This window comes from Dromaius novaehollandiae, chromosome W, assembly GCF_036370855.1.
Source record: "Dromaius novaehollandiae isolate bDroNov1 chromosome W, bDroNov1.hap1, whole genome shotgun sequence".
Lineage (NCBI taxonomy): Eukaryota > Metazoa > Chordata > Aves > Casuariiformes > Dromaiidae > Dromaius > Dromaius novaehollandiae.
The window spans coordinates 3,957,787-3,972,856 of record NC_088130.1 but is presented as its reverse complement, the minus strand read 5'-3'; the positions used below and the strand labels follow the sequence as shown (position 1 = coordinate 3,972,856).

Here is a 15,070-nt window from a genome sequence, read left to right as displayed (position 1 = left end):
CATCTTTAAAGAGATGATGCAGAAGCCCAAGGAAAACCTTGTGCTGTCTCCACAGATACAACTGACTCCTTGGATAACTAGCCACATATGTATTTGTCCCAAGTCTGATGCTTTGCCAGAAATATGGTTGGTTGTTCATAAGACTGTCAGTGTAATAGAGTTGCTTATTGTGTTCTGTAAGTGGGTTTAACAGCTTTCTTGACGAGTGGCCATAAACCAAGTATATATTTCTTTATGTATTATTTGATATAGTGCATGCATGTCTCTAGTCATAGCAATTAGTAATAAATATTTTGCAAGCTTAGAATACTTTTTCAATTATTTTATGAATTTCAATTATTGATTTCATAATCATTCATATATTAGGGCATTTGTAGCCCTAATAAGCAGCAGAGAACCACAGCACAAAAATTTCTTCCCAAAGGTAAATAACAAGTCAGTGGCAGAAGTGGGAATAGAGCCAGTTTTTTGTAATGGTATGCTTTAACCAATAGACAGGGCTCCCTTTGATAAACAGAATTTTAATAAAGACATGGAGATGCAAGATCTTTGAAAATGTAGCTACAAGCCTAATTAAAATATTGTCTCTTAGAAAGTGTTCTAGGTAGTAGTGGTTCAACTGCACATAGCAGGAGGGAAATACAGCATCTCCTATAATTAGCCCTTTGCAAATAACCGGCATTTCCCTTTACTTTTGAAATTCTAGGTAAGGAGAAAAGAAACAGTAATATTTTTTCCAGCTAAAACAGGAAGAATAATTGATTTATTTTATGTATCACCTTTATTTTCCTGCTTTGGATGCAAATATATTTTGTATGTACACAGACAGGCTCAATATTTAATGCCATTCAGCTTGCAAATGGTACTCTGTTTGAAAGAAATGGGTATAGTCTTAGGTAAAGAGGTCAAAGAGTCTTAGTGCTTACTGCAGACTTTGTGTGTGTATTTTGTGCTTTGGGCCAAGTGAGGAGGTCCCTCTCTGCATTCAATGCCAATGACCACTCTGGGGACTAGAGCATCTTGACAGCACACTGATGCTCACCACACCCATCCAGTCTGCTACAGTTACCATCCTTTGTGGTGCCAACCCAGATAACTTGAAGTTACATAATGGAGAAACAAAACCTTCTGGAAAAGATGCAAAAACAATTAAAATAAATATTGTATAAAGTCACAGGTCAGCGAAGTCAAGTCATCCTGTAGCATGCTACAAAAATGAGTCCTTGATTCATGACTTCAAAACACAGATTGCAAAGTGAAAATAGCATGTATCCCATCCGCCCCCCCCAAAGCTCAGGAGCATTTTAACATCCCAAGAAAAAGCAGTAGTATCAGTCTGAGGTCTGAGGCCTGGCTTTTGTGTTGCCTTTGATCCCTATGCAAAATAGGGGCAAAGCAATATCATATCAGATTCAGAGCACTTGCTACATAATTTTCTCTTTTTTCAGAGTGATAGAAATCACCTAAATCAAGGTATAAAGCAATTACAATTCAGGCCTATTGTTTAGTTACACTTGTGATTATCCCAGAGGAATCAAAATCTAGCCATTGGTGGACAGGATCTGGTTGCCTAAAAATAGGTGTCTAGCATCATTTTAGACCTTGCAGAGTAGCCTACATGAGGCTGGCAGATATAACACAGATAGAGATCCATGTCCTTTTGGAGAAAGAGCAGGAGGCCTGTCCCGATCCAATATCGGGAGGGTTTCGTTACGATCCCAAGGACGAGATTAAGACGCTAAAACTGGTCAAATATCGTACAACCTTTTACCTTTATTTTCCACGAAGTGGGGAGAAAAGGTGTGTGGGAGGGGGAGGCGAAGGGAAAAAGGGAACAAGGGTAAGGGGAAAAGATAGAGAAAAGTTGGAAAAGGAGAGAGGAAGCTAGCTACCACCACTCCGAGGCCGATGATGTTCCGCTGACTCCGCTCGAATCACAGCTCAAGCTGGGTGCCTCCGACGAGGGACGAGGAGCGAGGGACGAGGAGCGAGGGACGAGGAGCGAGGGACGAGGAGCGAGGGACGAGAGAGGGAGCGAGGGGGGGGGCAAACAAAGAAATCCCTCGGCAATTATAGCTTTTTTCAAATTAAGTTTTCCCACCCCTCACGTGGTAGTTCAGACCAATAGTAATATTTGGGTCTGGGGTCTCCTGCTCCTTATTGGGTCTCATCACTGTCCCTAGGTAGGCCGTTTACTGTTGCCGTTTCTGCTGACAGGTGTGTCTCCATTCTTAGGTCCAGCCATTAGCTCTCAAGGTCCTGACAAAGAAGGTGATAACTCCAGCAATTAGCACTGTTTCAGCAGTGCACAGGAATGCAAATTGCTGGTAACGCCCTTATCATTCCCGCCTGCAGCAGCTCTGGGCCCTTTCTCACTGTACTAGGGAGTGCGGCCTAAGGCTTCAGCAAATTTAGCCACTCATGCCAAGCAGGTTTTATAGAAGTTGTGCTAAAAACGGACAATAATTTACAGTCCAGATCCCAAAGTCTCTGCCCGATTGTGGTCTTGTTCAGTGCAGGCTCAGTGTGTCCCAGGTGGTCGCAGGGAGACCATCTCGGGGGTCGCAGCAGCCCAGTCCTGTTTCCGCCAGGGACAGATGGCTTGTTCGGGGTTGTGGCCTGCCTGCACTCCATGCACCAAGAAATGTTTAAGGCAAAAAATTCATTCATCAGTCCGCCACAAGGCCAGGAAGGGTAACTTGGGTGTCTAAAAGAGCATTAAATACCTGTGCAATCATTCCCCAAGAGTCATTTAGTCCTTGGCAGTTAAAGTTTCATGGATTGAATCTATTGCAAGTGGAAATGAAAATATAGTCCACAGTTTTGCAGTAATAGAACCTGCATTTTTAAGTGCATTTTTGAAGGACCATGGAAGAGCTTGTCTTAGAAGGCACTGAGCTCCTTCAACTCAGCATCTAGCAGAACTGGCCTTTTACAGGCCCAGTGCTCAATGAAGTGATAGGAAGGCTTTTTTTTTTTTTTGACTCCACTGGGATTTACTGCCCTCAGATTGGGGAAAAAAGCAGAAAAGTATAAAATGGATTTCTGCTCCATGCTAAGGGATTCCTACAGCATCTCTTTCTGGCAATGCATCTTAGATTAATCTGATTGTCCTTGCTGAGAAGGAATTTACACTCCTTAGTCTGGCAAAACAGGCAAATCCTATCCTTACGGAGAGTTTTTGTCTATACTGGGACTGAATAAGCACAACAAATACAGCCTGTCTGTATCAGTGAAGATCCTCTGTGTTTCCTTGAAAAAGTCCTTTGACTCCTGTCCCTCTCCTTGAAGAACTGACCTCAGCAGGAAAGTGATTTGCTGTGTGTGCAAATGGATTTTGAAAAGAACTTGGGAAGAACTTGGGAAATGTCATGCAGAGAAGATGCATTGCTCAAACATTAGGACACAGGCTCATTGTTGCCCAGCACAGCTTTGTGTCCTTTTAGCGTAGGGAAAAATGGAATCCCCTGAAGCAGACAGTTTGAGTAACATCTTCTGCCTGTACCCACTGTAACTCATATGGCAATGTGAATACAGGGAGTTCAAGTTCCACTTGACCATTCTTAACTAAAAGATTGCACTCTCTCTTGTTAGGTTTGCCTGGCAGTATTGGCCTGGGCAGCACCAGAAGGACCTTACTATCATTCTTTCCCAGTTTCTCTAGTACATATTCAACTGGAAAAATCATGCAGAACAGGAAATATCATGCTCTCTCTGCAACCCCTGTGTATTCTCATTCCCTACCAAAATGCTGCATTCATACAGGCATGGAGTCTCCATGTTCGCTGTGCTGTGCTGCTCCACAGAGCAAGCCCACATCATTGTTCTCTGCAAAGCTCAGTCAGGACTACCTGAAGCACTGCCTCTGAGAAATTCCTTGGAACACAGCCCAGACACATGTCAGCTCATGGATCAAGTCTCTTAATAAAATTTACAACATTGCTTTCTTAAATCAGAATTGGTGTTAGACACTAGCTCAGTAATAAAACAATGAGGCAATCTCAGTTTGAGGCAGCTCAATGACATAGATTAATAGATACAGCATGTGTATAATAAGAATAGAAAAGTGTTATATTTTGTCCTTTTACCTCTGAAAGTCCCTGCCCAAATACTTCCAGATTCGCACTGTTAACCCTTCTCTGGGCCCCAAGGAGAGCATGAAAATATTCAAGACAATGTATACATACATGAGACCTTTGAAAAGTTGCCTAGAAATTGGAAACCTCTGCACAATGTTGAATGTGGAGTGGCTAGCACTCCTCCATCATAGCAATCAGTCAGAATAGTCAGTTGAACTGGATCAGAGACACAGCATCTTTAAGGAGGGAAAGGATAATCCTACCCCAAACATATTTAATAATTAGTCAATATTTACATAGTGTTTTGAGAATGCAAAGTGCTGAGCAAATGTTTTAGTTAATTAGTACTGAGGTGACTTTATGAGGGACACAGGGAAGGAAAGCAGCAGTGGGAAGAAGGAAAGAAAAAGAGTTTATAAACTCTAAAAAATCTAATGATGTATCTGTTTTCTTTAAATTTGTTAAACATTACTATTAATTGCCTGAAGTGGTTAGAAACTGGAAGTCCTTGCCTTTGAATCTGGAGCATAACAGAGAAAAAAGAACTACGGCAAGAGGCAGGTGGAAGCACTAATACTTCTAAAGGTGAACAGTCTATTTAACACATAAGCAGCCAGGAGCCAAGGCCCAAGAGTTTCCTTGCTAATCTGAGTTAATCTGTTTTTCCCTATCACTTGCTCATTCACATATCTAGGCATAATTCATTTTTACATGCTCTGTTTAAACCTTATGATTCACACCTCTGCTTTCATTTTTTCACTTGTTTGTCTTATTGGGGTACGTCCACACTCACATAGAGTAGAATGCAGAGTGTAGCTCTAAATGAGATAACTTGGGTCCTGAAATCACACTGTGTAATCTACCCTGTTGGGTGCAGTGCAGACATGCCCTATATTTAGTTGATCTTCATATTTCTTCTGGCTCTTTCCCTTGAGCAGAAGATCTTTGCTCTTTTCTTAGGAAGAGCTATCTCTGAATGCTTTGTTTAGTAAACAATGCTGAAATAGTCTAGGCTCCTCCAGATTTCAAGAACAATTAACTCTTATCCTTGAAGGAGAATTCCACTCAGACCAGGAGTAGCAGCAGAGCATGAATTAAAGCGGAGAATTCAGAGAGCCCTCTCTGCAAAAGAAACTTGGCCATAACTGGGAAGAATTTTCGACCAGCTTCAGGTAATGCAGTATACCAAAGCGACTATATTCGGCCTAAAATCCAGTCCCCAGTGAAGTCAATGGCAAAAGTCTTAGTCTTAAGACAGCTTTCAGCAACTGTTTAAAAAAAAAAAAACATAGAAAAACAAACTCAAAACATTATGTTCGGATAATAGTTCAATACTTGAAAACCCCTTCAAGACACAGGACAAGTGCCTCTGTGTACACTTCCTAGTGCAGGATAAGTAGAAACTCTCCCTTCTTGCTGAACACTTGGACTGTACTAGCTTTCAGAGCACTGAGCAGTTTGTAGGAGGTAGTCTTCAAATCTGAAGCAGTAGTCAAAAAAGCAAAAAAAGTTTTAAGATTTGGGGGGAGGCGAGTCAGGAGATAAGACAACAAGGTTTTACCCAGTGACTCTTCCATGTACAAATCCCCCCTTTTATCATCATGTGTAGAGAGGTGACTGCAAAGTGATATAAACTCGAAATGCTTAGGCAGATCTCTGATTTCCTGCCAATAACAACAACAAATATAACTGTTTCTTCTAGTAACTATCTTGAAATATGGATATAAATCATATGGATGCTATACTAACAGGGGGGCTAGAATCTGTGCTTAGCATAGATTTACTGTTGCATTGCCTGTTGAGAGTAAAATAATCAGTTGCATACTTCCTTTATGATACTAACTGTGGGATTTAAGAATTATTCTGAATCTGTTGCAAAAATATATTCCAGACTGCCAAGTCACCAGCCCGTCCTCTTTCAAGTCTCTTAAAAAGTAACACTAAACACATGGTCTGCTCAAAAAAGTTTTTCATTTAGAACAAACATTACTAAATCTTCTGCACCTCAGGATTTCTCATTGTGTCCTGTCTTGGTACTTATATTTTCAACTGTAACCTCTTTGACTGTCTTTAATTCTGTGTATAAAATCCATTATTGAATTACAAGAATACGACTAATCTATTTAGGAATCCAAGTGGCAATCATTTGAGCAATTTTGTCAAGAAAGCCATCAAATCTTTAGAATTAAGTTCAGTATTTGATTAATTCTTAGCATAGTATTAAAGTAATTGATACCAAAAGGTATTAATTAATTAATTTGGAAAGTAATCAATATTGATCTAATGTAATTGAAAGTCAAAGAAATGAACAAATTAGAGACCTGATCTGCCCATCTCCCCCCTTTTTTCTAAAAAAAAAAAAAAAAAAAAAAAAAAAAGTGGACTATTCCTTATTTGACATTAAGTTAATAAGAAACATCCAAAATATTGGCTGTGTGGGCATTTTTTGGGTGTGTAGAGTGGAATATTGACCAAGCTTAATATTTTCACCAAGTAATTTTTCCTTCCTTTTTTTTTTTTCTTGGCCAATGCAAAATTTCTCTCATGAATCTCAGTTCTTTTTTGTTCTTTCTTTCAAAAAATCAATTACTTTTTATGGGCTTTGAAGTCACAAATTCATTTTATGGACTCCATAGTCTCTTGATGCCCTGGAAAATGCCTAACTTCTTCTGTGATGCAAAGATACCAGCAACTCAGATAATTTCTCACAGTGAGTCAGAATCTCCTCTGACAACTCAGTCCTCAGCAGGAAAACAATGCTGATATATTGTTGCCAAGAAATTATTATTACCCAAGTAGATCAAGACTGTCTGCCACAGAGCAGCAGCAAAAAAAAAGAAAAAAAGAAAAAAAATGAAAAAAAAGAAAAGAAAAAAAGAAAGGGACAAACTTAAAACTATTGAAATTATTGCTGATAAATAGCAGAAATGAACAAAACTTATGTCAAGTTTGCCAGGAATCTCATTGTAGTCCATGGAAAGTATCTAATTGCTTTTACAGCTTACAGTCTAAACCAGACACCAGTTCTCTCCCCTCTGTGTTTTCCACTTATCCATTCTCCTAAAGCAAGAAGATTGCTCTTTGAAAAAAACATGGCTCTCATAATGCTGCTCTGCAGTTTTGGGACTGATTATAACTCAGAGAATACTGAGGCCTTCTTGTCTTTAAAAATAGAGCTCAACATTACTGGAGGGGGTAGGGCGGTATTAAACTAACTGGTTTGATACTTAGTAATAGTGGAAAGACCAGAGCATAAGTCTGAAAAATAAAATAGTCTCTCATAGCTAATGCTCTCTCATGGGCCCTGGGGTACTTCAGGAGCAACTCTCATGAAGAAAATGCAATTACCTTGATGTAAAATAGTGTAAAATTGTTTCCCGTACATTTCGGTCTGTTTCTCAACCTATCAGTGCACTCTGCTAAGCTGAAAGAAAAGCTAGAAAAGACACACTGGTGAAATATGGTTTTGGGTTTCCCAGTGAGGTAGTCTAAAAATATGGGAGGGTATTGAAATGTATAAAGAAGAAAAATGCTTTCACAACACTGCTGTCTTGCTGAACATAAGCAAGTAAAATGAAAAGCAAAGTATTTGCAAAGATTGCGTGTTGAACAACAGTCTGACAAAGCTAAGTAATGCTGGAAAAGGATGAATAATGTGAATAGGCTTGAGTAGAACAGGCCTGTTGTTCAGCTGAGCCTAGCTGGATTTGCAGAGATCCAAATATGGGTCCTAAGGTCAAAAAGTTACTTGCAAACTAGAAAAACTCTATATAACAAGGATGCTTGTGCCAGATGCATAATGAGGATAATGATGTGTGTTCGTGTGCATGTGCTGAAGTGTACTAAATAACCTATATAACCAATTAGTCCTGATAGAATATATCAGAGCATATATTGTGTATAAGGTGAGTAGTGACTCACAGAATCACAGAATGGTTGAGGTTGGAAGGGACCTCTGGAGATCATCTAGTCCAACCCCCCCTGCTCAAACAGGGTCACCTAGAGCACGTTGCCCAGGACCCTGGCCAGACGGCTTTTGAATATCTCCAAGGTAGGAGAGTCCACAACCTCTCTGGGCAACCTGCTCCAGTGCTCTTGAAAAATAAAGGCCTCCTCTTCCTCCTCCAGTGACCTTAGTGATATGGAGTATATTCCCCTCAAGCAATATATCCTTTCCTGTATCATGATGGGAGCTGACTTTGGAACCATATATATCCATTTCACAGAAGTAGTAGATGCATCAATGCTTGATTTTCTTCTGTGCTAATACAAACTCACCCCCCCCCCCCCAACACACACTTCTGAATCTTTCCTGGAAATCTGGAGAGAGTTTGAGAGTTTGTCTGTGCTTAGGAGACAGGTGTAGGCTGTGGAATGTGCAGGTCCAACTCTGCATGACTGATTCAGAGCAGATTTTCATCTCAGGTGATTCTCATGTGATCACATGAAGGACCAGCTCTAGATCTCCCATATCCTAAAGCTTAACTGCTTAGCTGAAGTCAGTCTCTGGCTTTTCTGCTTCCTCCTCTACTCCTGAAGTCTTCCAGATGAAACTTTTGCGGAGACCAGACCATCTCTGCAAAACATTACAGCTTCACGTTTTCTCTGAAATTTCAGCAAAAAATGTTCCATCCAACCAGTTCTAATTATTTATATATGAACAATAGCATATGTTAACACTTGTGAATGTACTGTGATTTAATTTCACCCTTTTAGATTTGGTTCCTCAGGGTCTGATGTAATGCTTTTTCACCCTATTACCAGCTGCTGGAATGGCCCTTTGGAACAGAGGCTTCCCAAGAGCTATTCTAACTTTCATTAAGGGCTGAACCACCTACAGACCAAAAGCAAACTTTAAAGCTAAAAAGGGAGGGTATCAGGCCACTTTTGTAACTCCACTTAGTGTAGGTGCACAGAGCAGCCTGCACAGACTGAAGCTGCTGTTTTTGGCTGCTAGCTGCAGAGTCAGAGCACGATGAATAAGATCACAGCTGGAACTTTTTTTTCTTTGCAAATGTATAGCCAGAAATGTAATTAAAACATAATGTAGGGGCAGACAGCGAAGGATTGGACAAGATAGAGTTAAGGAGCTGTGGCGGACAGATGAGTGAACTTTTGCCTTAAACATTTCTTGGTACGTAAGGTGCAAGCAAACCAAAACCCCGAACAAGCCTTCTGTTCCCAGCGGAAACAGGACCGAGCTGCTGCGACCCCTGAAATGGTCTCCCTGCGACCATTCGGGACACACCGAGCCTGCGCTGAACCGGACCACGATCGGACAGAGACTTTGGGACCTGGACTGCAAATTACTGCTGCTTAACACAACTTTTATAAAACTTGCTTAGCCGCACTCCCTAGTTCAGTGAGAAAGGGCCCCAGAGCTGGTGCAGACTGGAAAGATAAGGGAGTTACAAGCAGTTTGCATTCCTATGCGTCACACTCCGGGAGGGAGGATGTCAAGGCTTTGAAATAAGGCCTGCTTGGGCGCCAGGACCCTGGGAAACAAAGCCTCCCCTCACTGCTGAAACAGTGTTAATTGGGGGGGGGGGGGGGGGGTCTGGATTATATCCTCCTGGTCAGGACCTTGGAAGATAACACCTACTGTCACTGCTGGGGCAGTGCTAATTGCTGGAACAACACCTGTTTGTCAGGGCCCTGAGAAAGAAGGGCAGAACCCGAGGAATCAACACATTTGTCAGCAGAAACCGCAACAGTAAAGATAAGGGAGAAAAGCAGCCTGCCTGGGAACAACGATGAGACCCAATAGGGAGCAGGAGACCCCAGACCCAAAAATTACTATTGGTCTGAACTACCGCGTGAGGGGTGGGAAACTTAATTTGAAAAAGCTGTAATTGCCCAGGGATTTCTTTGTTCAGGGTCCCTCTTCGGAGGCACCCAACTCGAGCTGTAACTACTGCACGCGTGTCATTACAATTTATTTATTTAATTTGCCTTGATTTGGCTCTGAACTTTTCAGCGGGAACCTAGGGTCGGACCCTGCTCGAGTTGTAATTACCGCACGCGCATCGCTAAAATTTACACCCAGGGTGAAGAGGACCAACGGGACGCCGCTGGATCCACGGGTGGTGATATCTCTTTCTCTCTCCCCCTTTTCTCTCTCTCTCTTTCTCTCTCTCCTCCCCTTTGCCTTTCCTCACCTTTTCTCCCCACTCTGTGGAAAATAAATTTAAAAGGTTGTACGATATTTGACCGGTTTTAGCGTCTTAATCTCGTCCTTGGAATCGTAACGAAACCCTCCCGATATTGGATCGGGACAGGAGCCGAAAGCCTTGGGAGGAATAAATAGCAGTATGTAGATAAGGTAGTAGCCGCACGGAATGAGAAGGAGTGATGATGGGAACATGACCTTCGGGAAAGTACCGATCCGGGCTAGAGCTTATATATAGGGCTTGCTTGCTTGAATAAAGTTGATTCTGATCCAGCACATCGGAGTCCGTGAATCAGACCACCACAACATAATAGCTCTCTCCTCCCAAAATAGAGATCCAAAGGTTTTGTAGTCATGATCATCCAAACCAAACTTCTATATAAAATTACTAATGTACTGTGCAACTAATCCAAATGTGGCAGGCAGATGCAATTGCTGGATCACATAAAGCAAATATTCTTCAGGGACAAGGACTATAAACCCTAATTGTTTTCTTCTGCAATTCAGATTAGTAGATGTTTAAAAATTTAGGTGTGTTAAGGACGCTATTTCAGTCTAATGGCTAATGTCGAGACAAAATAGTTCTGAAATACCTGACTTCATAAACTCAAATGTGACTTGTATCACTGGCTTTAGCTGTCAGAGGCTAAAAAATCCAGAGCTGTAGCCATAGAATAGAACATGTTCGAAGTTTAAATTCCATTTAATTCTGGCAAAAGCATATTTCAAGGTGCTCATACTGTGCTAGGACTAGGGGAAGAATGACTTTCCCGTGAACAACTTTCCTGTTCACTATCACAGACTTGTATTAACCAAAGTGTAGAAGATTTCAATATTTTCTTTAGGTTAGGTTAAGGTTAGGGGGAAGTTTCACAAAAGGAAAAAAAAGTCTTGAAGCAGAAGTGTTAGAACTTTCCAGTTTGTGTAACTAAAAAACTGAGAAGTACCACTTTTATGTAGTTTTGAAGAGCCCACATCATAATAATGATGCTCAATATAATTGTGTGCATATGGTACTGTAGCTTGAATAAACTTGTTTAGCTTTATAAATGTGAGCCATAGAATAATTTTAATATATATGATTATATCTTTTTTTCATGCTAATGCCTACTAATCCCAAGGAAGGTTCATCAATATATAAGGATTATACATAGTTATCACTGAATTCTACTGCACTGATAGTTTCACTGTAATCCTTTCTTAAAACGTTAGTGTAACTGTTTGTGTCTTTCACCATATATGGATTGAAATGCAACAGCAAAATTGCCAAAAATTGTTCTAGTATTTTTAGAAACACTGCTTCGCCCATTATTGGTAGAGTACAAAACTGTAGCACATAAAATTGTCTGTCTTTGAAAACGTAGACATTAGAAAATGTATTTGTTTCCTGACAGGAAGTCTATTAAATGTATTTGAGCCTGCTTTTAATTGCTGTTGTTTTCCACAAATCTCTTGCCGATGGTGGCCATCTTGCTAAAATAAATCTTACACACTAACATTCCTGGATGTTATCCCACTGTGAGAAGCTGTAAGTGAAATTTCAATCCATCCAAGACTCTTGTTAACAGTCAAAAGACAAGCTATAACATTTGTCCCTTGTTATATCCTCAGCCTTTCAAGTGAATAGGTGAGTATGGAACATATCTCTTCTCAGGATTTACTAGAGACATTATCAAGCCACAAACTTGGGGTTTGAATCCACACTTGTATAAATGTCAGGATCATTTTGATTCAGCCCCTCATGAGGAAAATGACTGTCTGCAAAATGTCGACTGGAGCAGAATTAGCCAAAAGAAGAAAAAAAAAAGTATGATAATGCTTGGTTTGCTTTCAAGCCTTTCACTAGTGTTAAATTCGACCTTTTGTCAGTATAAAGAAACATGTGCTGTGGCAAGCAATGATTATATATACAGTGCGAGAGAGAAAGTGAGGATGAAATATATTGTGTACTGAACAGTATCTTTCAAAGTCAAGTCTTTGGCTTTAGCTGACAATGAGGTTCTGTTATAAGAAAAAGAAATTAAAGGACATTTCTTGTAACAGGGAGCCAAGCTCGGAGCCATGGTCCTTACCTGGGAACAAGGGTGGAACAGATTTTTACCAACCCAGCAACACACCTGCAAGAGCCCATATCATTTGGGACAAGGTTAAATCTGTTCACTGCCGATTGCATTGACTTTAATGCCTCTCCTGCTCAGGGAATGTCAATACTGCTTTTCTGAACTCCCGCTGTATCTAGAGGAAAGCAGGTTCACATAGTCTTCCACTGCTGGCCCCAGGAAACATGATATCACACCCAAACAAAAGCGGGAAGGCTGACAGATCTATTGAGATGGGTGTGACTACAATACGCACCTAACTGGTCAAGCTCTATGGCTAAGGCTGTGACTGGCAGTATTCAACACTGAACTGCGTGCGTTGTCAGCTAATTATAGCTAATCTGTGTAGCTAGCTTTTTGTCCCTCACATGCTCATGACATAATGAATGTTACTTCCTTCCTATAACTGGGTATACATTACTATGTAGAAGTTGGAGACACAAGAGAAGATTTTTATCCTGGGAAAAGCGGTTGGATTAACTGAAAAAGTTGGAAGTGATCTGAGAGTTAAATAGGGTGAATCAATGTGCAGCTACAACAATCAAGAAACACACACCACAAAATAGAAATGAATAAACAATATGCAGCCTATTACAGCAATGGCTAGATAGCAATACTCACATGCACACATTCACCAGATGTTAATTACATTCTCTTTCCTGTATATCTCCAGAAATCAAACACATCAAAAACATCTCAAATCCATTTCTTCATCATTTCACTTAACTATTAACATTTTGCAATTCATGAAGATCCAGAAACTGTAAAGCAAGTTATGCTTCAATGAAGACTTCTATCTTTTCTTGCTACCATCTGTTTCTCTTTGTAGCAGTGTGCAGTTTTACAGCATGTTATTTTTTGTTCAGAGATGGACTGGAACTGCGTAAAGTATCAAGCCTATTTCCCTTTTACAGGTTTTGCTCTGTATGTTATCCTCAGGAAACTGACTAGAAAATCAAAATATGGATGGTGAGAGCAACACTTAAATGCTGAGCAACTGAGAATCCCATGGGAAGAAAACAGGCTTTCTCAGGATTCTGAATATTATCAGCATCTCTAACATTAAGGGTCAGAATGCTAATAAATAAAATCTTACTGCATACCTTTTCATAAACCTGTCCTTTATGACTAGCACTATTTCCCTCAGTTGTATTTGAAGTGCATTAATTAGCTGTATACAATGTATATTCTACTTTTATATCCACTGATTTCTATCTAGATTTGACAATTAGAGAACCTAACTAAAACCAAGTACTAGAATGCCAATACTAGAAAAAACAACGTTCCCTACTACACAACCAGCTCGTGAAGTAGGCGGGCAGTAAGAGTCAACATCTAACCTATATTTATAACAGATTTTTTTTTTGGGGGGGGGAATGTTGATCATTTCAAAGTAATCAGCTTTATGTAAAAGTTAATAACATTATCCAGCAGAGGAAATCTGTTACAATGTGCATATGTGTGAACAAACAACCTCTACAGTTAAAAAGAGTTGGTGACAGATCCTAAACATAGACAAATTCTACCTGATAATTTAGTCACAGCCCTGCTCCCCTCACTCGGTGCAAGAGGGCTTCACAGAAATAAGTGGTAAATTAGTAAGGATAAATCAGTAGAATAAGGATGGGGGATTGTGCGCTTTGTGTGAGAAACAAGAAAATCATGCCATGTTGAAAGCAGAAATTAAAGCAAAGGCTTACCAGAAATCATCAGGCTGAATCCATAGAGAGCTAAATGTGCTAAAGCATCCATGATTTCCAAAATATATCCATCCAGTTTTTACAGCAGCTCATGGAGTTAGGAGTATCCTTTTACTGGGGTAGAAGGTTTACTGGTTACTCTTCCTTTGCATGGTACGCTGAATCTTGTTTACAAGTCACAGGCAAGAAAGTGCAGTGCTGGAGCAAGCTGGAACAGTCTCATTGCTGTCTGAGTACAGGGAGTTTAAGTTCCTTTTTCCTGTTTCCTTTGTAGATTAGGATGGTAAAGGCAGGATCTTAAAGGCATTTTGTATCAGCAGGACTGAAGGGCATGCAAATCCCATCCATATAGCAATACATCAAAACAATTATCTGGAGCTGCTGGATGGGCAGAGGACTGATCTCAAAGAACTGGCAGCACATGGTCAGCAATGTAGGAACAATAATGGCATCCCCCAGTAGGCGGAAGGGTGCAAATAACAAACCTTCCACCTAAGTACAGTTATTTACTATCCATCAGTTATTTACTTAATCCATGTAAAAGGTGCTGACTGCAAGGCATCCCAGCATGCAGTTATAAAAATACAAAAAGAAACCCTGATGAAACAACCAGTCAAATCCAGTATAGACCAAAGCCAGCAACACTTTAGCAAACTACACCATTAGTTCATGTATTTTACTGGAAATGATTTTTCTCTCCATTCGACAATTGGAACCAGACTAAAAATTTGATGCAACAATAAATCACAACCTGATTTTTTCTGGCTTCAGTGGAACTAAAATGCCACATCACTCAAGGAGGCCTCAGAACTCAGAAGCTAAACAACACACAAGGAAAAAAAATGCAAAGAAAACCACAAGAATTGAATAAAATTAATCAAATCAATGGACAGGCAGCACTCAAATAAAGGCAACTGCAAATAAAGGGCAATCTTATTTGCCACTTGACTAAATATAACCCATGACAATATAGCATTTGAAAGATCTGTATTCCTGCCAAGACGCTAACGCCCAGAATGACTT

At 40.3% G+C, this 15,070-nt stretch overlaps 1 protein-coding gene across 1 annotated transcript in view; it reads right to left on the bottom strand.

Annotated features, from left to right (window-relative positions):
- LOC135324356 (angiopoietin-1 receptor-like) overlaps positions 1-14,535 on the bottom strand; it is a 71,231-nt gene extending 56,696 nt beyond the window's left edge. The window contains exon 1 of the mRNA XM_064500412.1: positions 14,048-14,535. Coding sequence (XP_064356482.1) covers positions 14,048-14,099 — 52 coding nt within the window. The 5' untranslated portion in view covers positions 14,100-14,535. The remainder of the gene's footprint in view (positions 1-14,047) is intronic.
- Between the last annotated feature and the right edge of the window lie 535 nt (positions 14,536-15,070).